The sequence below is a fragment of the Lagopus muta genome, chromosome 15, assembly GCF_023343835.1.
Source record: "Lagopus muta isolate bLagMut1 chromosome 15, bLagMut1 primary, whole genome shotgun sequence".
Taxonomy (NCBI): domain Eukaryota; kingdom Metazoa; phylum Chordata; class Aves; order Galliformes; family Phasianidae; genus Lagopus; species Lagopus muta.
In genome coordinates, this window is record NC_064447.1 from 9,005,556 (window position 1) to 9,026,860 (window position 21,305).

At 46.9% G+C, this 21,305-nt stretch overlaps 2 protein-coding genes across 11 annotated transcripts in view; one reads left to right on the forward strand and one right to left on the reverse strand.

The window, feature by feature from the left end:
• PKD1 (polycystin 1, transient receptor potential channel interacting) overlaps positions 1 to 5,965 on the forward strand; it is an 85,927-nt gene extending 79,962 nt beyond the window's left edge. For all 4 annotated transcript variants that reach the window (XM_048962382.1, XM_048962383.1, XM_048962384.1 and 1 more), the window contains 4 exons: positions 179 to 466; positions 1,123 to 1,257; positions 1,583 to 1,897; positions 2,292 to 5,965. In XM_048962382.1, coding sequence (XP_048818339.1) covers positions 179 to 466; positions 1,123 to 1,257; positions 1,583 to 1,897; positions 2,292 to 2,894 — 1,341 coding nt within the window. In that variant the 3' untranslated portion in view covers positions 2,895 to 5,965. The remainder of the gene's footprint in view (positions 1 to 178; positions 467 to 1,122; positions 1,258 to 1,582; positions 1,898 to 2,291) is intronic.
• TSC2 (TSC complex subunit 2) overlaps positions 5,466 to 21,305 on the reverse strand; it is a 31,331-nt gene continuing 15,491 nt past the window's right edge. For 2 of the 7 annotated variants that reach the window (XM_048962388.1, XM_048962386.1), the window contains exons 26-42: positions 19,929 to 20,060; positions 18,042 to 18,206; positions 17,299 to 17,451; positions 17,002 to 17,114; positions 16,305 to 16,526; positions 15,268 to 15,483; positions 14,071 to 14,139; positions 12,057 to 12,217; positions 11,396 to 11,898; positions 10,494 to 10,569; positions 10,276 to 10,362; positions 9,852 to 10,038; positions 9,225 to 9,364; positions 8,944 to 9,022; positions 8,498 to 8,589; positions 8,127 to 8,225; positions 5,466 to 7,759 (exon numbers count right to left, since the gene is read on the reverse strand). In XM_048962388.1, the coding sequence (XP_048818345.1) occupies positions 7,592 to 7,759; positions 8,127 to 8,225; positions 8,498 to 8,589; positions 8,944 to 9,022; positions 9,225 to 9,364; positions 9,852 to 10,038; positions 10,276 to 10,362; positions 10,494 to 10,569; positions 11,396 to 11,898; positions 12,057 to 12,217; positions 14,071 to 14,139; positions 15,268 to 15,483; positions 16,305 to 16,526; positions 17,002 to 17,114; positions 17,299 to 17,451; positions 18,042 to 18,206; positions 19,929 to 20,060 (2,662 nt within the window). In that variant the 3' untranslated portion in view covers positions 5,466 to 7,591. The remainder of the gene's footprint in view (positions 7,760 to 8,126; positions 8,226 to 8,497; positions 8,590 to 8,943; positions 9,023 to 9,224; positions 9,365 to 9,851; positions 10,039 to 10,275; positions 10,363 to 10,493; positions 10,570 to 11,395; positions 11,899 to 12,056; positions 12,218 to 14,070; positions 14,140 to 15,267; positions 15,484 to 16,304; positions 16,527 to 17,001; positions 17,115 to 17,298; positions 17,452 to 18,041; positions 18,207 to 19,928; positions 20,061 to 21,305) is intronic. The other 5 variants (XM_048962387.1, XM_048962391.1, XM_048962390.1 and 2 more) reach the window with 5 other exon arrangements.

Below are 21,305 nucleotides of genomic sequence, written 5' to 3' on the forward strand. Positions count from 1 at the left end.
AGGAAGGAGGAGGACAGAGTGATTGAGAGGAAGGCATGGGAAGACTTGCAGAAGTGCACTGCAGATGTAGGATCGCAGAACTCAGCTTAATATATGGGGCTTTTACTATCCTAGGGTCTCCTGGTGCAGCCCAGTATTGCCCTCTCCCTCCACGACAACCTCTCCATTTTTCCCCCAGGTCTTTCTCATGATGTTTGTGGTCTACTTTGTGGTGTCTGAGTCACTTTCCATCAAGAAAGAAGGCAGGGCCTACTTCACCCTGTGGGGCAACTATGGCCAGTGGGTCTTCATCCTCCTCACCACCTGCACAGTGGTGGTGCACCTCAGCCAAGCCACCCTGGCTGACCAGCAGTGGCTCAAATACCTCAACAACCGCAAGGTCTTCACCAACTTCTACCAGGTGGCCTTTCTCAACACGGTCTTCAGCACCTTGGCTGCCTCCCTCCTCTTCCTCCTGATGGTGCAGGTACGGAGAGGGCTGGGTGGATGCAGGATATGGTCAGAGATGTGTCCTCTGCTCCTGTGCCAGGTTGTCATTCCTGCACAGTCCTGAAGTAAAAACATGCACATGACTGATTCTGTTGTGCCAGGCACTGATAAATGCAAAGTGGTTGCTGCCACATTCTTCCACATCCATAGCAAGACAGAGGTGCTGGACAGTGTTGTCACACACCCATGTGCACCTCTGCTGCAGCACTCTGAGTCTCTTAAAGCCTCTCAGCACCCAGTTCCCTTGGAGAACTGTGGCTGTTGGGATGATTTTGTCGTCAAGGAGCCCTTGGACTAGAATGTCCTCTGTGCTGCCAGAGTTTGCACTTCTCAGACATGTTTGAAAGACTCTCAAGAACCTTAAGAGAAATGTGTAAAAGGAGGGCTGAGATGGAGGTGTGGGATTTTAAGGCAGGACACTCCCACGTCCTGAGCTCTTGGGCTCTGGTATAGTGCTTGTACAGGACTTAGGGTGTGCTGCCTTCCCATTGCAGGTCTGCATGTGCAGTCTGAGAGAAAGTGGTGCCGTAATGCCCCTTCCTCTGCCAGGGCAGGGAAAACAAGAAAGAGGCTCTGCTGTGCTGGGCAGATCACCTGAGCCTGTTGTAACACCATCCTCTTGTTTGGTCCTAGGCTGCCCAGCAGCTGCGCTTTGTCAGGCAGTGGTCCGTGTTTGGGAAGACTTTTCAGAAGTCCTTGAAGGAGCTGACTGCAGCAGGGCTGGCTTTTGTGGTCCTCATCCTGGCGTATGCACAGCTTGGCTTCCTGGTAACTACCTGCACTCCCTGTCTTGTCTCACAGAGGGGCTGGTTGGGGGGTGAGGCCCAGGGTTGTGTGACCCCCTTGTCCCTCACTATGCTGCAGCTGTCAGCAGATCCCAGCTGGCTCCCAGTACAGGCAGTGCCCAGGCTGTGCCAAGTGCTCAGGGACATGGTGGCTTTGGCCATGCACTGTCTGTGGCCAGTCCCTGTCACAGCTGATTGAGGAGCTGCTCCAAAGAGCTCGTGCTTTGCAAGATGGAGTAGTGAGTGTCACGAGATACTGTGCCATCAATGGATCTCTTTTCATCATATCTCCATTGTCTCCTTTGCAGCTTTTCTCCTCTTCCTCGGAGTCCTTCCGCAGCGTTGGCAGCAGCCTCTTGCTGCTCATTGCTATGGTGCGGGGCAGTGTGAGCCTCTACCCCTACCCGTCTGACTCTTCTGGCCTCTACTACCTGTTCTGCACCAGCTATATCATCCTGGAGGTGTGGATCATGCTGAGGCTGTTCACCGTGGTGCTTGTCTACAGCTACCGGGAGATGCACTTTGAACTGTACCGCCCTGCCTTCGAGCCCCAGGACTATGAGATGGTGGAGCTCTTTGTGCGCAGGCTGAAAATGTGGATGGGCTTCAGCAAAGCCAAGGAGGTGAGTGCAGCTTGGGACAAGGGGTCAAGTAGCACATCTTAAGCTGCAGACTTGTATAGGGAAACATCCACTGTCCTTATCCTGCTTTGACTCTGGCTGCTTTCAACTGCAGTTGACAGTTAGATGCTTCTGCCCCTCTGGCAGTGGCAGATCCTGGAGGCCAGGAGCTGGTTTAGTGGCAGGGCATTGCAGGAATGTAGGCTGCCAGTTCTCAGTCCCAGCATTTCAGCTGATGTTATTTGAGATCTGTCCCCAGGTCTGAGCTGTAGCCTGACCCACCAGGAAAGGCTAATAGCAGCAGCGGGGCTATTAGAAGCAGGGCAGATGCTGTGGTACAGCATTCCCATGTGGCAGCTCCTGAAATCACTCTGAGTCCCCTGTCCTCTCCTTCCAGTTCCGCCACAAGGTGAGGTTTGAAGGCATGGAACCACTTCCATCCCGGGACTCCAGCGACTCCAAATCCATCCGGGGCCCCACTCCCAGCGCTGCCTCTGACAGCTCCAGGGCCTCCACCTCCTCCAGCCAGCTGGATGGGCTGAGCCTCGTGCTGAGCACCCGGGACAGCTTGGAAGTGGACGCCGACCTCCAGCGGCTCCTTTCCCTCTTTGAGATGCTGCTAGCCCAATTTGATCGGGTCAACCAGGTGACGGAGGACGTGTACCGCATCGAGCACCAGCTGCAGGGCTCCCAGAGCCGCCGCTCCAAGAGGAGGCACTCTCTGGTGCCGGAGGATGTCTTGAGCAGGTACTGTGCGGGCAGTACAGAGCGAGGGCCCTCACCCGAGATCTCCTCCACCACGGACCCGCAGCTCCCACTGTCCTCCCACTCTCCTGGCAGCAGGAGCTCTGTGCCCAGCCGCCTCATCCGTGCCAGCAGAGGCATCAGCGTGGCGGCTTCTGCGCTCCCCCCGCACAAAGCACACTCTGCTCTGGCTCCGACCGTGAAGAAGAAGCGGCCTCTCCGAGCCAAGAATAGGGTCCACCCCACTGTCAAGTAGCTGTGCTGGGGGCATCATGGGGAGCAGTGCCCCTGGGAGGGCAGAGAGAGCCTCGGAAGAGGTTCGTGAAGGCGGGCTGTGCCTGCCAGGCAGGCCTGGAGCCTGGCGAGCTGCTGCCGGTGTATGGGGCTGCTGCCTGCAGCGGGGCTGGTGCAGCCCCCAACCTCCATGCTGTGCCCATTTCCTCACCAGTGGTTTCCAGTACTGAGGGTTCACTGGGAGAGGCTGAGCCTTTCCTCATGGACAGCTGGGGAAGGCTGCACAGGTTGGGGTCAGCATGCAGAAAATACCGGTTACAGTAAGGCAGTATTAAAAAGTTGTCTCTCTTTTGTTAAACGGCCCCCATCTGCAAATGGACCGCGCAAGGCGGCTGTCACAAGGACACTTTATTGGGGACTGGTGTAGGGTGAGTGGGCCAAGGCTGTCTCCCCTTCCTGCTGGCTGTGCCAGGAGAAAGGGGGAGAGCTGAGCCCTGGCCTTGAAGGTCTGACCTTGGATTTTGCCGACCAGACACACTGTGGAGGAAAGCTACAGGTTTCAAGAAGATATTTAACCTTTTTTTTTTTTTAAGCATAAATATATATTGATATAGACAAAATGATATCTATGCCCAGATCAGTTAATTCCAGTATTGGTTCCTTTTATCCTCCAGAAATTGGTATTATTTGTATTTAAAGAAACCCAATATTTAAAACCAATGACATTGCAAGCTGCAGTGAGCTGCCTGCCTGCTGTCCCAGGTGGAGTGCAGATACCCGGGGCTGCCTTTGGCTGTCTCCAAGCAGGGGGTGCCACCGTGCTGGCTTCGCTGCGGCCCCCCGCCCCACGCACAGGCACCCCACGGTGTGTGTGTGTGCTGCTGGCTGCTTGGCTTTTCTAACCCAAGGAATGTATTGACCTATGTATTTCTTTTTGGTTTACTTTTGTTCGTATGTACTGCCCAGCACTTTAAACAATGCTTTCCTCAGCTAACGACGACACATGCGATCTAACAAGAACAGGATAATATATCAATATAAAGCAGTATTTTTTTGTTTGTTTAAATCATAAATTGAAATGAGAATGCAATGATAAAGTGAATGCAGCCACCCAGCTGCACCGTTACCTCCCCGCATCTTCATGATGAGAAGCACAAATGCACTGGGGGAGAGAGAGAGAGGGACAAACATCCCAAACCCCCACGGCAGCCACTCCAGGGTCTGTGTTCACTTTGTCATCACCATTTCACATTATGTATAGTGTAAGTAATTTATATGGTGTTTTGTTGGTTTTTTTTTTTTAAATGTATATATTTTTGTATGTTTGCTATATTTTCATAGCATCGGTAACGTGTTTGAAACATGTAGATAGGAGACAGAATACTATTGTCAGAGTTATTTAAAGGATGTACCAAGTGCTTCTTTCTGGGAATGTCCCATGTATATAAAGGTTCGGGTGTCTGTGTGCATGTGGTGTGTGTGCTCTCGAGGTGGGGCAGTCCCTGCAGGCAGAGCAGAGCACAGTGGGGTACCTTTGGAACGGTACGAGGGCTGAAGGGAGTGAAAGCAGTGCTCCAGGGAGCAGCAGTGTTACTTCAGGGAGTGCCGTAGGTAAGCACAGCACTGCAAGGCCCTGGCCAGCTGCAACAGAGAGGTTCAGAAAGCTCCTTGGTGGCTTCGTGCACCTGCCCCAGTCCCTTCCCATGGGTGCTCTGGTGGAAATTGCTGTTGAAAACCTTGGTTGCTTGAAGGACAGAGGCTGTGGAAAGTTGCAGAAGGCTGCAGATAGGCAAAAACAAATGTGTGGAGCCTGAGGGTGAGATGAGATGGAGGTTGGCCTGTTGGTCTCCTTGAAGGTTGGTGAAAGCAGATTTCAGAGCAGGAAGTAGAGCGTGGAGCGGAGAAAACCGCTGTTAGTAACCGAAAGCTTTCCTAAAGGGACAGAAGAGGCAGGCTGAAGAGGATGCAGAGAAGCGCCTGGAGCTCAGCAGAACTGAGGCACCTGGTCCCTGTGTGGCTACAGGCACCCGTTCTCAGCTGCATCCCCGGCACTGTGGGTGGGACAGGCAGAGGGACTGTGCAGGGAGGAGAGCGAACCAAGCAGGTCTTGGAAATCTCTTGCATTGTCAAGAGCCAAAAGAAGGAAGGGCTGTCCCAAGAACCACAGCAGAGGGCTCAGCCCCTTCCCCCCAGCGTGGTTTGAATATGTTCAAAAAATAAAGTTGTTAATAGGAGAAAGAGAGGGGCAGCAGTGAGCAGGGACCCACGTGCTCAGAAAGGCCTTGAATAAGCTACAGTGTGGGCTGGACAAGGATGCTCCCCAGTGAGGCACTGGGACTTCCATTCCCCAGTGGCTGTTTCTTACCCCATTTGCTTTGTTTGTGTGCGTGATTGTGAGTTGATGCGCGTGACTTACCAAGTGCTTCTTCTAATCAAAGAGGAGCAGAAACAGGCTAGGACAACTGCCCTACTTCTCACCTTCATTTGAAGTATGGAGAGCAGCTCTGGAACCCACACAATTGTTTCCTGATAAGCCAGACACCTCACTGAGGGCCTGCGTGCTCAGCGGGCACCACAGACAGCTTCCAAGCAATCACAGTTCTCAGTGCAGCATTTATTTGTACAGACTATAGCAACACTCACAGAGTTCCTTCACTGTCACAGCTGAGGTACCACGTAGACACACACTTTGCTGCAGGCAGTTAGCATGGCGTTATACTGGCGGCAGCAACAAACTTGACGTACAGCCCTAACCAATAAGTACTCCTGAATGTATATTTCTGTGTTTGTAGTCACCAAGAGTTGGTTTTTTATTTATTGTCTTAAGTCTCGTAAAGATGCAACAGTATCAAGCTGCTTCGATTAAAAAAAACAAAAAAACCACAAAAAACTATCCACTAGTTTAAAAGGGAGTGGGAGGGACCTCTATATAAATGCTTTTTTGTTTTAAAAAACAGATGATTGTGACCAATATGCCAAATGTTACCATCTGGTCAGCATTTACTGCAAAGAAAAATGCCGTATTTTGTAACTGTGGGGATGTTTCTTAAAAAAAAAAAAAATGACAAGGTCAAATAAAAGCTGACTGCTACAGACCGGCTCCATTGCTTTTGTTGCTCTCTCAGCCCCACAGCTGCACAGTGACCCACGCACCGCTACCGGGAAGAGCTCAGCAAAGGCCCAGGGGCGCACGGTGCTCACCAGAGCCCATCCCTACCAACCCAGCCTTGTTCCTTTTGGCTGTGACCAGAACTTCACTGGCATCTCCTGCACAATACAAGACACTCTGATCAGCTGGCCTATTAGGGAAGCTTTGGTCTGTAATTAACTACAACAGCTCGTTACTGAAGGGTCTGCAGCCAACACAAAGGCAAAGTGCCTGCGACATTATTATTTGAGACTTCCCAGGCCAGCAAAAACCCACTGACCATACAAATACTTTATTTCCTTCAGGACTTACGTATGAACACTCAAAACACAACATACACTTAGAGTTCCCAAACAGCCCTGCATCAGTTAGTAGCTTCACTTTTGCTCCCTTGGCAGTCGCTCTGCAGTTCCATGTGCTGATTGCACTGCATTTAGCTCCACTGCAAGGGCTCTGTAATTACTGTTATCAAAAAGCCACGCTTCCCATTTACTCACGAAGCAGGAGATAAAGTACTCACAGTATAGTCCAGCTTACATGATGTCTTCCAGTTTGGTAGTGTAGTGTCTGATGAGCATCTCAGCACAAGGTGGGCTACATAATCCCAATCCACCTGTACACACTTGCACTGAGAGGACCACTGGTTAACTACAACAGCTGAGGTCCCAGGAGGAGATACTGACCTTGTGTGTTAGTGCAATGGGCAAAACTCCTTCAGAGACGATGCTGCAATTGGTGGATATCCTGCAGATGAACCTAGAAATCACACCTGGCCTCAGTCCTCACTGTCAGCCCCAGTGGATCAGAGCAGTTCATCACCAGTGGCCCATGTCTCAGCACTCTGCCATTCTGCTGCTCCACTGAGTCGCTCCCATCTCCCCGCTTTGCATTACTTCTGGCAGCAAAAAGGGCTCACTGACTCAAGGAGACATCATCCTTGGTAATTTAAACAGTTCATCCTGCAGATCACTTGAGAACCTGGATTAAGCCTTACCAGAACTGGCAGGAAGCCTCACAGTCTGTAGAGTTCAAGTGCCACGAGGCACCAGGGTCTGGAGAGGAGCAGAGATTCTGGGTTGCTTAGAAACAATGGCTGGAGCTTCAATACTTTGTATTTAACTCCCAATAAAGGTGTGACACTTTCCCCAACTCTTGCAACTTCCACCTATGTGATGAAGTGCAGACTATCAGACTTCATCTGCCCCCACCAGACACTGGTGTTGTGGGAGCCCAGAAGAAGGTTCTGCCAAGAAAGTTCCCACCAGAGATGGAAGCTTTAGAGAAGCTCAAACCAAATAAAAACAAAGCATGCGGAGTTGGTTCTCTTTTGGAGCATCTGCTGGGGATACACAGTCTTTTCATCAGACAGCAGTGGCAGGTTGGGGCAGCAAAACGTTCAATCCTCCTGGTAAGTAAGGTTCAGTGCCGAGTCCACATGAAAGCAGCACAGTCACCCTGCGTGTGCCCAATCCTTCTCCTCTATGTCCATGCAGCTGCACGGAGTCAGCACGCAGGTGCAACACATTCACTGCCTTACCCATCCCAGAACAGACACACCAACCCGCACAGACCTACACAAACTCAGTGAAGTCATCAACTGAGGAGATCAGCCGCTTCCTCTGACCGGTCTCGTAGGCTGGCGGTGGGTCCTGAGCCATCTGGGGAGAGGGCTTTGTTGGAGCAGATGGGTGCATCTGCAGGGGAAGGCCAGGAGTTTGGTACTGGGTTTCTTCACGTAGCTGAAAGCCAAATGAGAACAGATGAGCTCCATGTTCTCTGCAACTTTTCACACTCACACTCCATTTGGTCAGAGCAGGACAGGTTACTCAGTACAGCTTTTCCTACATTCTCTACTGCAGTGCAGAGCACAAGCAGATCTGTCTTCAAATATCAGGGCTCCCAGTGCAGTTGCTGCAAGGGGAGCTGTATGGAAGCTCGCAAGTCCCTACACTCCTTGTTCCCACAAGAGCTGGATTCTAATCTTCACACAGACTTTATTCCTCCTATTTGTCAAGTTCTGTTAGCTGATTCTATCTGCCTTATTTGTAACAACGCTTCGTAAGGCAGAGATTAGTTCTCAGCATCCCTGCAGACACCTTCACTTACCCGGTGCCTCAGCCGCTTGATGTGCCGCAGCCGAGCGATCCACTTGGAAGGGTAGGTGTCAGTAGGGTTGGATCGACTGTGGTGAACCTGGGAAGCCATCTGGTTTGGGAAGAGTGCGGAGAAGCAAGGAAAGAGAGAATGCACATTAACATAACCATGGCAATAAAATCAACTGAATGTTTCAGTCCAGTCTGACAGCAGCTGAAATATAGCTCTAACTGTTCATGTTATAGGTTACTGACTCGAAGGTCGACAAATAACTGAGGGAGAAAGTTGACTTGCTTTAGCAAGCCCTTCTTGTCTCCTTCATATCTGGTGAAGGAAGTTGCCAGCTGAAAGACAGAAGGTCCCAGAGAGCTCAGGGTACTCACGTTAGCATGCAGGGCCATCTGACGGGCGACGAATGGCAGGTTCTTGTCAGAGATGATCTTAGCAACACTTGTGTCTACAAGCCCCTCCATGTCTTTATTTTAAAGGCAAAACAAAAATTCTTGTCAGTTAAGAGAGAAGATGAAGACAAAAAGTTGCCAGTAACTAAACCTGAAGGACTGCATCACAGAACCTCAGAACTTCCCACCAAGCACCACAGCTCCAACTGTGACAGACAGAACTTACACTGCAACTGAACACAGCTGACCCTATGGCTGCTCTGTAGGGGAAGATACAGAATGTATACAGATGTTGCTATGCAGCAAATTGGTTTCAGAGAGTTCCTCTTGGAAGCATTTACTTTTGGAATGCAAAAACATTGCAAAGTGATGTCCGTTATTGCACTGGCAATAAAGGAAAGACTAAGAAATGCTGAGGGGATTCCTACCTTTTCGACATTGCAGTGTGACCAGGTTGCAGTCGTAGTCAAGTGGTGTTATGATGACATGCACAAAATTGAACTGACCCTAATGGGAAAACAACAAAACAGTCAAACACACGTTACTGGCAGCTGTCATGACTCTGTTGAATGCCGTGTACTAGCATGCATAAACCCACCAAGGCAAATAACCTCAGTTCATGATCACTGTTTACCCAAAGAACACGTCAGATCAAGGTTTTACAGCCAAATGCCTGTTTTATAACAGGCCTGGAGGTAAAATCCTGTACCTTTATTGTTCCCAGTTTGAAGTCCTCACCAGAATCATTGTAAACAATAGAAACAAAATCATTCCCAAGGTGCCTCTTCTTGTCACAGCGATATTTATCCAAATCCTTTGTGGGCATCAGTGTAGCAATGTGAAAAATGGCTGAAGAGGAAACAGAAGGACCCTTAGGCTGAGCTTAGCTGCAAGCAGTAATGTTTATCTCAGCATTTGCCCGAAAGACAAAGTAGTATTGGCAGCACTGTAATGAAAAGACCACACTGTGTTCCCTTGACAGGTTCATCCCCGTTTGTGACAGCTGAATCCAGTGCTACTGGATTGCTCCAGCAGTAGCTGAGCACAGAGAACAGTGTGCAGCTCTGCCAGGGAAGCACAGCATCTGCACCTGCCACTCTTTGGTGCTGCCCTCCATGGTTCACTCCAGCAGCTGGTGTCTTTTTTTTACAGAAGGCATGTATGCACCTCTCCTGAACTCATGGCTTGCAGAGACTTCAGAGAGGTAACAGAGGGAAAACACAGCCCCAGGTCATCCTCACTGCACCCTCAGAATGGAAAAGGTTTGTAGAAAGAGGCTCAGTCTTAAAATGAGAAGAAACCAGCCTTCCACTTCTGCCTTCTGGAGATACCATACCTTGCATGATGTCATCGTGCCAGCAGTAGGTAAACTGCCCATCCTCCCCACACACATCCAGGCCACCGAGGTAGATTTTGTCTGGCTGGCAGTCTTTGAGCTCGATGAGCTTCCCTAAGCCTGTCAGGAACTCGGTGTAGCGATAGGAGCCGTGCTCATTTGACAGAATGGCAATTTCATTGTTGCTCTAGGAAACAAGAGCACAGAGCCCCACAATGAATGCAAAGAGCACTCCATCAGCATGAGTGATTAGGCCACCACCTCCCCAGAAGGGATTCACACAGGCACTGATTTCTAACACAAGAAACTAAGGAAAAGCTCAGCTCCTGCAGCAGCAGTGCAAACCTCACTGTTGGGGTAACAGTGCCTGCCCTTCTGCTGAGATGGAACCATCAAATGCTGAATGCACCTGCATGCAACTCACCTGGCCCTCTCCAACGTACAGCACTGCGATCTTGTGGGTGTCATACGAGGGAATTTGATCCAGGAGCTGCACCGATTTTTCAAACGTCTACAATCAAAACATTTGTCACATCTTTAAAAGCAATCATCTCCCAGCACCCACTGCTCTCCCTAAAATGTTAATGGGGTTGGAAAAATTAACTACAGGACTTAATAATAATAATAAAAATCCTTGCCTACCTCATTTGGCAACAGGAGGGGCTTGTTGTTTTCATCACCAAAGAACGGGGAATGGTACAATTGTAAAAACACAAAGCTAAGGGAGAGAGGGGAAAACATGTTCTGTTACCACAAGCTTTCAGTTCATTTTGACCTGCTGCATGTAAGAACTTTCTGTAAAGAATTAAAAATAGGGGCAATTAAAATTCTAGCAGAGTATTAGTCATCTTCTAGAGCCAATGGGTGCCTGACTACCTATGGCCTATAATAAACCCCTGTCACAAAAAACAATCAGCATGTCAAACAGTGGCAGCTGCATAAATTCCCCATTCAAAAGGCAATCTTCACTTGTAACAAAGGAGCAGGAACACACTGCTGCCTCACAGTTACACGGGGTACTTCCAGCCTGCAGCACAAATGATTGTACAGACACTTGCACTTTACAGAATGATCTTCCCCTCATAAGATGAAGATTGTCTCAGAACACAATCTGGGGGAAAACTGAATACCTGAAGTTCAAACTACCATATCCTATCATCTTCCTTTTTCATAGTATTTTGCACGTGACATTTCCCAAGCAGCACGATGGGCAATTCATCCTGTTCGCAGCAAAGTTGACTCTATGGGACCTGAATAAACTGGGAACCACTTAGGAGACATATTTCCTAAGATTGCAAAGTTAATTTGGTGATAGTAGGTTCAACATCTCTATATTAAGGCCTGAGAAGACAAGCAATAATTATCTTTTTAACCAGTTACGGTTTTGTAGATCCCATAAAACACACAGACACATTGGAACAAATCCAGCCACAGCTCCAGCAATTACAAGCTCATTAGCTCAAGTTCCACATCATAGAACTGTAGAACCATTAAGGTTGAAAAAGACCTCAAAGATTATCTAGTCCATATGCTCCTCAACATACCTTGGGTTTATTCCAGGTACTTTTTCAGCATTGGTGGCTGCTGTTCTGCTCTTGAAGGCATCTCTCTCCATCCTCTTCCCTCTCCGTGATGGGGCAGAGTCAGAGATGGTGTAACCCCTGGGCCGGTGCCCAGATGGGGAGCGTGGAGAGGTGGTGGGGCCACTGCCATCCAACCCCCCCGAGCCCACTGCTCTGGTGTCCTCACCCTTGCTCAGCCAACTGCCCAGTCCTTCCCCTTCCAGGTTCCCAGACTGAGATTTGGACTTCACTTCCGTGCTCAGCCTCCTTGTTACTTCTCTGCCGTTTGCATCCTTGAGGATCTCCTGCAGAGTCTGCAGCTCGGGGGAAGAGCTCGACTTGCTGAGCGGCTGGGAGGGCTGGAAGGAGAGCTCCTCCAGTGCCCGGCCATCCTCTGCTGGCAGCACTCTCCCGATGGGAATTCCGCCCTCCACCAGCTCGTCTGACTTCAGAGATTTTTCATCTTGGCTAGAGGTTGAGGATGACTAAAGGAAGAAGAAACAAATACAAATGTTTTTCCTAATTCACAGAGCAGCAGCCGACAACAGTGACACTGAGGCAGCCCCAGGCAGAGCACAGACACCTCTCACACCTTTCTGAGGACAGGGCTGTAACGTAGCACGGAGCTGCTGCTGCTGCTTACCCTGCTGTAAGACTCCTGGGCTTTACCAAACCTTTCCTCGCTCAGGATCTGCTCAGAACACGACGTCTCAAAATCCTCACTCTCTGGAGACTCAGCTGGGGACTCGGTTTCCTTCAGCTCCATTTCCAAGGGGCTCCCTTCCTCCAGCACGACCGCAGACTCTACCAAGACACAATGCAGAAGAACTGAAGTCTGCACAGAGGCACGGACCAGCAGGCCCCCATCCTTTCCTCTCAAGCACCAGCCTTTTCCCTACGGGATCTCAATGGAAGGCCATATGGAATGAGTGGTCTGGTTCTTTGATTTCGTGTTTTATCACACTTGCTCCTGCTTTCCCTTTTGTACAGAATCACTGATCGCCTTACCCTCATAGCAAAGGGCTGCAGCTGCTTTTGTCAAAACAAGTGCAGTTGTTTCCAATTGTCACTGATGAACAAGTAGGGGACAGAATGAAGGAAATGGGACCTTGTACATCAATGCTCAGCTATCAGGACACACAGGAACTACAGAGGTGCAAGAAAATACAAGACTGGTATTAAAAGTTCATCATCATCCAAGCAATGAAGACATCAGTTCTATGCAAGTATGCAAAATACAAGTTTTTCTTGTACACTCCTGTGCCTTGTAGTGGCCTAGAAGGAGGTAAGACGTTTTCCTAGGAGCCATTTCCTTGCAGTTTGGCAGTTTTCCTAGTATGTCTCAGTAGAAGCAAACTAATTCAGCCCTAGATATGTGAAGGGACAAGAGAGCAAGAGTAAAACATGCACTGCAGCAATACTGGGAAACCTGCATGTGGCATCGGATCAGACAAATGGTTAACAAACCACACTGACAAGAAAGCTCCTTGGAAGCCCTGTCTGCAGTGGAGGAAGCTCTTGCAGATTTAACCTTGTAGCTACTCCAGGCTGTGCCCTGACCATAGGGCTGAGTGTGACCAAGGGCTCCTCCTGGCCTTGTTTTTTGTCCTGAGGAAAAGGCTGGAGAACAGGAGGCTTTCCATTACGCACACAAGAGACTGGAGGACCAATCTGAAAGGCCAAGATTTGTTTTCCAAATTAAAAAAAAAAAAGCACACACAAAAAATAAAAATAAAAAAATCAGCAAAACATTAAAAAAAAAAAAAAAAGAAATCACTAAAGCAGCTTTTCCTGGATTGATTTCAGGTCGCAGGACCAAAAGTTATTTCAAAGAAGCAATTAAGAGTTAGCATTGCACACACATACCTTCTAAAAAAACAAACAAACAAAAACCAACAACCAAAACACGTGCTGATCTGGTTAGCTGTCCAAGCCAGAACACACCTGCACACACCCAGCATTTCCAGGCTCCTCTAGCTCTTGCATTACTGCCAAGATTGCCAGTGCTTTTGAATAAAGTGAGCAGTTGCTAATTATACTGTAGGTGGGAACAATATGAGCAGAGAGGAAAAACATAGAACAATATTTTACTGCAGCATCTCTACGATGCTTTAAGAGGCCTAAGTCAAAAAACAACAGTGGTTAAGAATACCCTGGTGCTCTACAGAGTTTTCCACTGAAGGAAAGAAGGCAGGAGGAAATGTATGCACACACACGTACATCAGCTTCTTTTATCAGATTCTGTGTCCCATTTTGGACTGAGTAGCACGGGACTTGATTTCTGTCCCATTGGATACTGCATGTTCTTCTCAGAAGTGAGAGCTTTCGCCTTTAGCAAAGCATTGAGCCAATTGTAAAATGAAGCTGAAAATAAATGATTACTTGAGAGGCCGCTGAACTCTGTGCCTCACAACTCACAATCCACCCCAGCTAAAAGGAAAGGTATTTTTAAGAAATTATCTGCACTTGCAAATGTTGCATCTGGCTTGGACTTCTTCATGCTAGTCAGGATCCCATTTGTTGAGAGTAATGAGACCGGGAACAGACAGGAGACATGGAAGGGAAAAATGAAGTATGAGGGATATATTTTCTATGAATCAGAGGTGTTCTTCTATGGCAATACTTTTTTTTTTTTCCTTAAAGATATATAAATATACCTGCCCAGGATATGCTCCTGTGCAACTTCCCTTGACAACTGGACTGGTACATGGAAGAGAAAGAGGCCACTGCAAAGGGAAATCAAGTGAGCAGCTACATCAAAAGGAAGGAGAGACTATATGAAAAAAAAAATAAAAATTAAAAAGCACAGAGTTTAAAATGTAACCAAGAGCCTATTTAAAAATAAAAATAAAAAAATAAAATTTAAAAAACAAAGGAAAGAACAAGCTGGGATAAGCTCACTAGATGCAAAGGGATACTTCAAGGGTGCAAGGTTTCAACACGAATAAGAAGGCATAAACACATCCAAACAATGCAGACTCAAACTGCTCTCTTTGGAAAATGCATCTTTTGAGTTACAGAAACAGAAAATTGCTCAGTGATATCCTAGCACACACAGAACACTTGCCTGAGCTTTTCCTGAGCTATGTGCTTTTGGCAAAAGATCACTTTTAAATGCACAGAAAAGCCTGAGGAGCAGGAATGACCTAACCTCTTAAGGTTAAGTCATGACAGTCTGACAGTAAAACTCCTTCAGAACATTCACTTGACTTGTTGCAGCTGGCTGTCTGCTGCAGAAGTCGAGTTAAGAAGAACAAGGCCCAAAAGACTTTATCACAGATTGCCAAAGGAATGGCAATTAGGGGCTTCTTTTAACTCACCAGTTAAGGCCTATACACCATAGTACTGGCATTCTACTATCACATGTAAAAGCCAGTGGGAACTGGCCCTAGCTGGCAAGGCTGCATAGGCCACCTTCCTATGAACACAGCACTGCCAGTGCTCCAGAAAAACTGTTAAACTGAACATAAATGGATGCGCTGCATGGGAAGGTCTATCCAAACATGGGATGCTCAGATCAACCCCAAACAAATAAGAAAGGCAAAAGATCCATGACTTTGTTCATTTCCATTTGGCAAGCAATTATCATGGAAGACATAACTCCTCCAAAGAAGCTCCACTGCTCCCCTCTTTCTTCAAGGATGAGAGATGCTTTTCTGATGGAACATCAGAAGCAAGGAGGTAGGGAATGTTGCATTGCAAACCCCCAAGGAGAAGAATCCATTCCCCTTCTCATCTGTGTTATTCCTCAAGCTACTAACTTACTGTTCAGGAAGATCTGCCATAAATTCAACAGATGTGAAACAGCCTAGTGGCAGCTATGCTAGACACAAAGCTGCCTTGACATCTCTCACCTGTGTTGGAACGCTGGAGAAGCGAAGGCTTGGCTGTCCCAGTGGCCAAGCTGGAGGAGGGGACAGACAGGGACTTGTAGAGAGCCGTTTCTCGGTGCTCTTTAAAACGCTCTGCAGCCATGAGTGCATTGGACAGCTCTTGCAGGGGCATATTGTTGATGTCTGAAGAAAAGGGACTGAGCGGGTTCTCCAGACTCATTAGCCAGCTCGTGTTACCTGATGAAGACGAACAGGGAAGGGTGCTGAGTAATTTCACTCCAGAAAGTTCACAACTCACATTGGGAAGAAAAAAATAAACCAACAAAAAAAAGCACAAATTGTTTTGGATGATGTAAATAAAATCCAAACAGTGAAAGTTCTCAGTTTCTCTGACGCTTGGCAGGATCCCTCCACTGACTTCTTATTTTCAGTATGGAGCTCCCAGTACTTCATCCTCCACCCCAAGCTCTTTGAAAACAATCCTTGGTAAACTCATTATCACAGCAGGTTCCCAAAAGTGAAATACTCAGGTATTTTAATTAACGATACTGAGTCAGTTATTTTGCCAGGAAGGGCCTTCCAGCTGAAACTGACAATTCCCAGTTAATGTACTGCAGTATTCAAGAATTTTGAACTTCAACATCTGTCATTACTCCTTCCCTAACAGCAGACTCAACTCTGCAACTGCTCTGGCCATAAGCTTCAACCATCTTAACTCCAGCATGGGAAGATGAAACACACTGTAGAGAGATTTTCAAGAAAGATCACACACCAGTGTCAGTATCAGCCTTACTTACAGACAGATAAACCACGATACACAACTTCTGCAGTAGTTCATAAACTACAATTATAAATCCTCACGCCAATCTTTTCACGGGTCTTTTGGAGTTAAAAACAAGAGTGGTTTCATAGGATCAAATATAAGATAAATTGCTTTAAAGAGTCAGTAAGCAATCAAAGTGATCAATTTGCACTAAAAAAAAGGATTTTTCCTTTTCATCCGGGCTCCAGTTTCTCAGCAAGTCAGAAGACCTCATTCCATACCCAGATCACGATACCTGTGGGTCTGCGCACGAGGATTTCTGCCCAGCCCTGTGTCAGCAGTGGGACATAAGCAGCTAAGTTTGCTTTTTCTTTCTGCAGAGGTGTCTGTGGAGCAGGATTAGTCTTCTCTGACCGAGATGCAGGAGCAGGGGGACTCTGTGTCCCTTGGGAAGTCGAGCCACCAGGAAAGTGGGAGGCTGTGCTGTCTAAGGCACCAACACGTAAGGCATGACCACCTAGCAAGACAGGCACAGAAGGGAGAGCCATGTTCAGCTGATACTAAAGACCTTTACAATAAGTACTTACTAGCATAGTGAACACAAAAATATCAGAGAAATTTCATAAATACAAAAAAATATTTATGAAAAATATCAGCAAGTCTGTTGAGATCTTCTAGCAGTTTTGCTCTTAATATTGGGAACCTAGGAGAGCTTTACCTTGCATCTGTTTCTTATAAACAATAAGGTCTGACAGATCTAGGCGATTCTCATTGCAAATGCTATTGCAGTGAGACTTACAACAGCTGCCAATTTTCCTGAGAGGAAGGCAAGCAGGAAAAATACCAGCACTACTGAGGCCAACAGCTGCTGCTACCTGCTCACTATTAAATACCAGACAAGTTCAGATTCTCAAATGAGTTTAGCAGTAGGTGCTAGAACACTTAAGCCTGCAACACAGAGCCAGCAGTTAGACGCCAGGACAGGAATTTACCAGACATGGATCTGACTCTGTTGCGAGAGCTTCTGCAAACCTGCTGCCCAGCTTGAGATTCGAGTTTTGCTGGAGCTTCTTTAGTTTGTCTCACTTGCAAAACAGGGTCTGAGCTGGGGAAAAAGAAGATATCAGTGACACTGAGAGAGGAGTTGGTCATGATGAACAAATACAACAGTCCCCTTACAATAACAGGAAAACCTTTTAAAAACAACAACAACAAAACACAGTAATGACGGTCAACCATTCAAGTGCCTTTGTTAGGTGGAAATTTCTAGAACTGGGAGCAGTAATTACCCTGATTCTGTGCTGCTTTGGAGATCTCCAGAGTCTAGGCCAAGCAAGGACCTTGTCCCTGTTCCGACACTTGTAGTGATGGTCACCAGCTTGTTGCCAACCAGCCATGTTTTTGTCCTTCCTCCAGCCAACAGAAACTCACCCACAGGAGACCTAGAAACATCACAGATGAATGCAGCTCTCAGACTACAGAGCCTACACAGACAGCTGATTTCCTCTGTGTAGGAGATACTGTCTGCTTTTCTCCTTTCTATGGCATTTTTAGCACTCCTCAGTCAATTAACACATTATCCATCAGGACAATGGATGATCTGACTTTAGTAACAGCAGACAGTAGTACTACTACTACAATCCTGGACACAAATTACAGAGAAGTAAGGGTTTGTCTGAGCTATGTGTCTCCCTGGGAGGGTTTAACACAATAAAAAAGTGCCCTTGATTTGAAGCCAGCTGACATGATACCCAGCTCTGTAACAAAGACTGTGACCATCCAGCAAGGCCAGGGAGCAAATCAGTGATCACGCCTCTGGGGACTACACAACCTTCAGTGCATTCCCTGGATGGCTGAAGGCTCAGGACAAGATTAAGCTAGAATGGACTGCTCTCATCAAACTTTGTATTCACACAAGCCAGCTTGAATCTGCAAGAAATGGGCCTGTCACAATCTCAAGGATGTCACAGCAATTTTCCACTAATAAGATGAAACACGAACTTCAAACCAAACCACCCCTCCCATCACTGACCTCTTAGGCACCGCGGTGAAGTTGGAGAAGACGTATCGGGCCATCATATCCAAACAAGTCTCAGTGAGTTCCAGATGGAGATTTTTTAAGTTGTCATCAGCCTGAGCCATTGAATTTTCATCTGCAGAGCCCAAGCTGGAACTAGTGATGGATGTCTGTATCCGACTGGAAGAGAACATTTCCAGCTGACAGATCACACTGTAAAATGTCTGTCCCCATCACCCAGCAGACAGAAGGACGCAGAACCACCTGCAATACATGCATGTGCCCCAACAGAGAAGTGCCAGACAGTAAACCCAGGATGTAAACAAAGTATTTTTGGATCACCCTCATGTTGTGCTTCCTAGATTTTTACTGGAGAATGTGTGTTTTATCTTGAGACTGAGAAACATTCAAATAATTCAGCTGAGTGAGGCCAGTTCCCTCAGATGTCAGGAGGCCCATGGGCAAGGACACCAAGCAACCAGTGAGTGCAGCACCATGCTTGGAGCTCACTATTCTACAGTGAGGGCAAGCATCCTGTGACATAAGCAACCTGCTGAGTTCCCCAGGCAGTGCGTTGCCCATGAGCCATAAACTGCATCTTTCTAGACTTCACTTTATAACATTGTGGCTTCCTTTTTCCTCTGCTGCAGCTCTTCCACCTACTGAAGTTTTTTCTCCAAACTAGTTCAATTGATACATAAAATCAAATGCAATTTGAAATAGAAAAAGATTGCACTCTGAACAAGACGTTGGCAGAAGAGTAGACAGCAATTCTGCCTTCCAATTAACAAAATCAGCAACACAGTTTAAAAAACTTGCATTGGATTGGGATGTTTTTATAACAAGAAATCCTGATGCCATTATAAGGAAAAGGTACACTGAGATGCAGCCAAATTTTTGCAACACAATAACTTACTTGGTATCACTAAGGTTAAACGTCTGAACTTTTAGTCGCTACAATTCAAATAAAAACAGAAGAGAAGAAAATCACCTGATAGTTTAATGAGGACATCACAGAATTAAGTGCCAGAATTATATTCACAATCCAGCCACTTCAGCACACTTCTCTTGGCTGACATATAGTCAAAGGCACAAATACAGGCAACAAAGTTCTGTGGATAGGAATCCTTATGGATTGAGGCACAAAACTTCAAGCTCAGATTTCCAACCAATGTATTATTGACAGAAATTTAACACTCAAGGGAAATGATCCAGAAATGGGTTTAAAAAACTAGCACAAGCCATTTCACCTTTCATGGAAGAAAAATCAACTTTTGTGATTAAAACTTGTTTTCTTTAGCAATGAAAGCAGTAGCTTCATATTGGCTAAGTGTTCTAAGAGTACAGTTCACCTTTAACTGCTCTATGGAGACACAGATGAAAAGGTTTTTATTACCTCATATTCTGGTCAAAATACTTCAGTCAGCTGTGTCAAGGAACAAATCCCAAACCCAGAACCACTGCTCTCAGTTTGGGAGGAGGGCCTGTCAATCAGTTAGCAAAGTACCACCAGCCCCTCCTGTGGCATCACCGCTTCCAAAGCTGTAGTTTAACTCTGATTTTCACTCACTTGCACAGAATGCAACGTTTTTCTTTTTCCTTTTTCCTCTCCATCACCAGCTTTACTTTGCAAATAGACAGATTTGTTCCTAAAGCACCAGAGCATAGGGAAAGCAGGCACACACAACACAGGGTGATGCGACCACTTGACAGCCAGCGCTAGGAAGCCACGGCTTATCCGTGATACCTTTCCAAAAACCAGCCTGTAGCTAAGATCAGGTTTGTATTGCAGAGTCATGCAAGCATCCCACATGCAAATCCACCCTGCTACCACCCACCCTTGCAGTAAAATTTCCAAGTGCTGAGTTGCTCTTGGATTCTCCCCATTTAAAGTGCCTCTACCTGCGGACCACATGTTCAGACACACTGATGCTGCGGGATCGGAAGGCATCAACTGCAGAGGATTCTTTCAGCTCTTTCACTGGAGGAGAGTTATTCAAGCCTTGCTTTGCATTTTTTGCTAGTCTTAAACTACTAGGTGGAGAAGCACCAAGCCCCAAAAGAGGTCACAGGAAGGGAGGAAATCATTGTAGGGATGTAGGTTGAAAGGTCACAGGTCACAGGGTCAATATTGGGGGATCCCGGAGGGTGATGTAAAATAAAACAAATGCCAAAAAAGGAAAATAAAAATTAAAATGTACAAACAAGCAGAGCTGAAAGCTTTAAAAAGACAAACCACATTTTGAAAACAAGATTTTAAATGTGCTACGAAACAAATGAAATTAGTACAAGTTAAAACAAAACAAAACAAAAAAGCTGATTGAAATGACAGTTGGAATACTGAACTGTTAAACAAAGGCAAAAGCATCGAAACGCTCACTTGGCATAAATTTCTCAAGCCCAAGATGTTTCGTGCAGTTCAGCCACCTCCTCTTACCTCACCTCACTGCTTCAGGACACCACAAACACTGACTACTTCCACAAAGATCCCCAGATCTTAAAGCGCTTTTCCAAACCCACGCAGCAGCGCATTCTTCTAAAAGAGAGACAGGGATCTGTCTGCCCATCCCTGTGTTGTTAGGCCTGGTCTGAGATTGAGCTTCAGCTGAACCACAAAAACGTCCCAGGGTCAGAGAGAGGCGTCCCCTGGCTCAGACCTTGAGACACTGGGGGATATGCAGCCCATCTGAACGAAACTGACACTTCCTGCACGGTGTGGATGGAGGGAGAAGGGCAAACTTCCCTTGGCTGCTGATGCATGTATTTTCTGTCCCACAAGCTACCTTATTGCAGGTGGCACACAAGTAACCTACTTGACTTGCAATTGAAACAGAAAGAAGGTAAGCCTTCACTCTGCCTGGTGCTAAGCACATGTGGGAGATGACAGCACTTTAATCAGTCACAGCTGAGACACATGCCTTGCTGAGTCCAAAACAGTTGGTCCAGCTTTTTACATCACTGTACATAAAATACAGAGGCTAATTAACATTCCTAAACATGATTTACTTGCTGTCCTTCCAGTGAACGATCACATTTCAGACAGCCACTTGGAAGGATTACTATTTATTTCTCCTCCTCTCCCTCCTACCAATCTCTGACAGAGATTTTGGCCACAACTGGAGATGTAACCACAGAGAGCAGAAGCCCATACTGAGTTTATCACCTACACCAATATCATGCCACTCAGCAGCCATGGGAAGTGTTGGGATCTTTGTCAACACACAGCACCCTACTTAAAGCAGAGAAATGCTTATTCTTTGGGCTTACAGAGCAAAAACC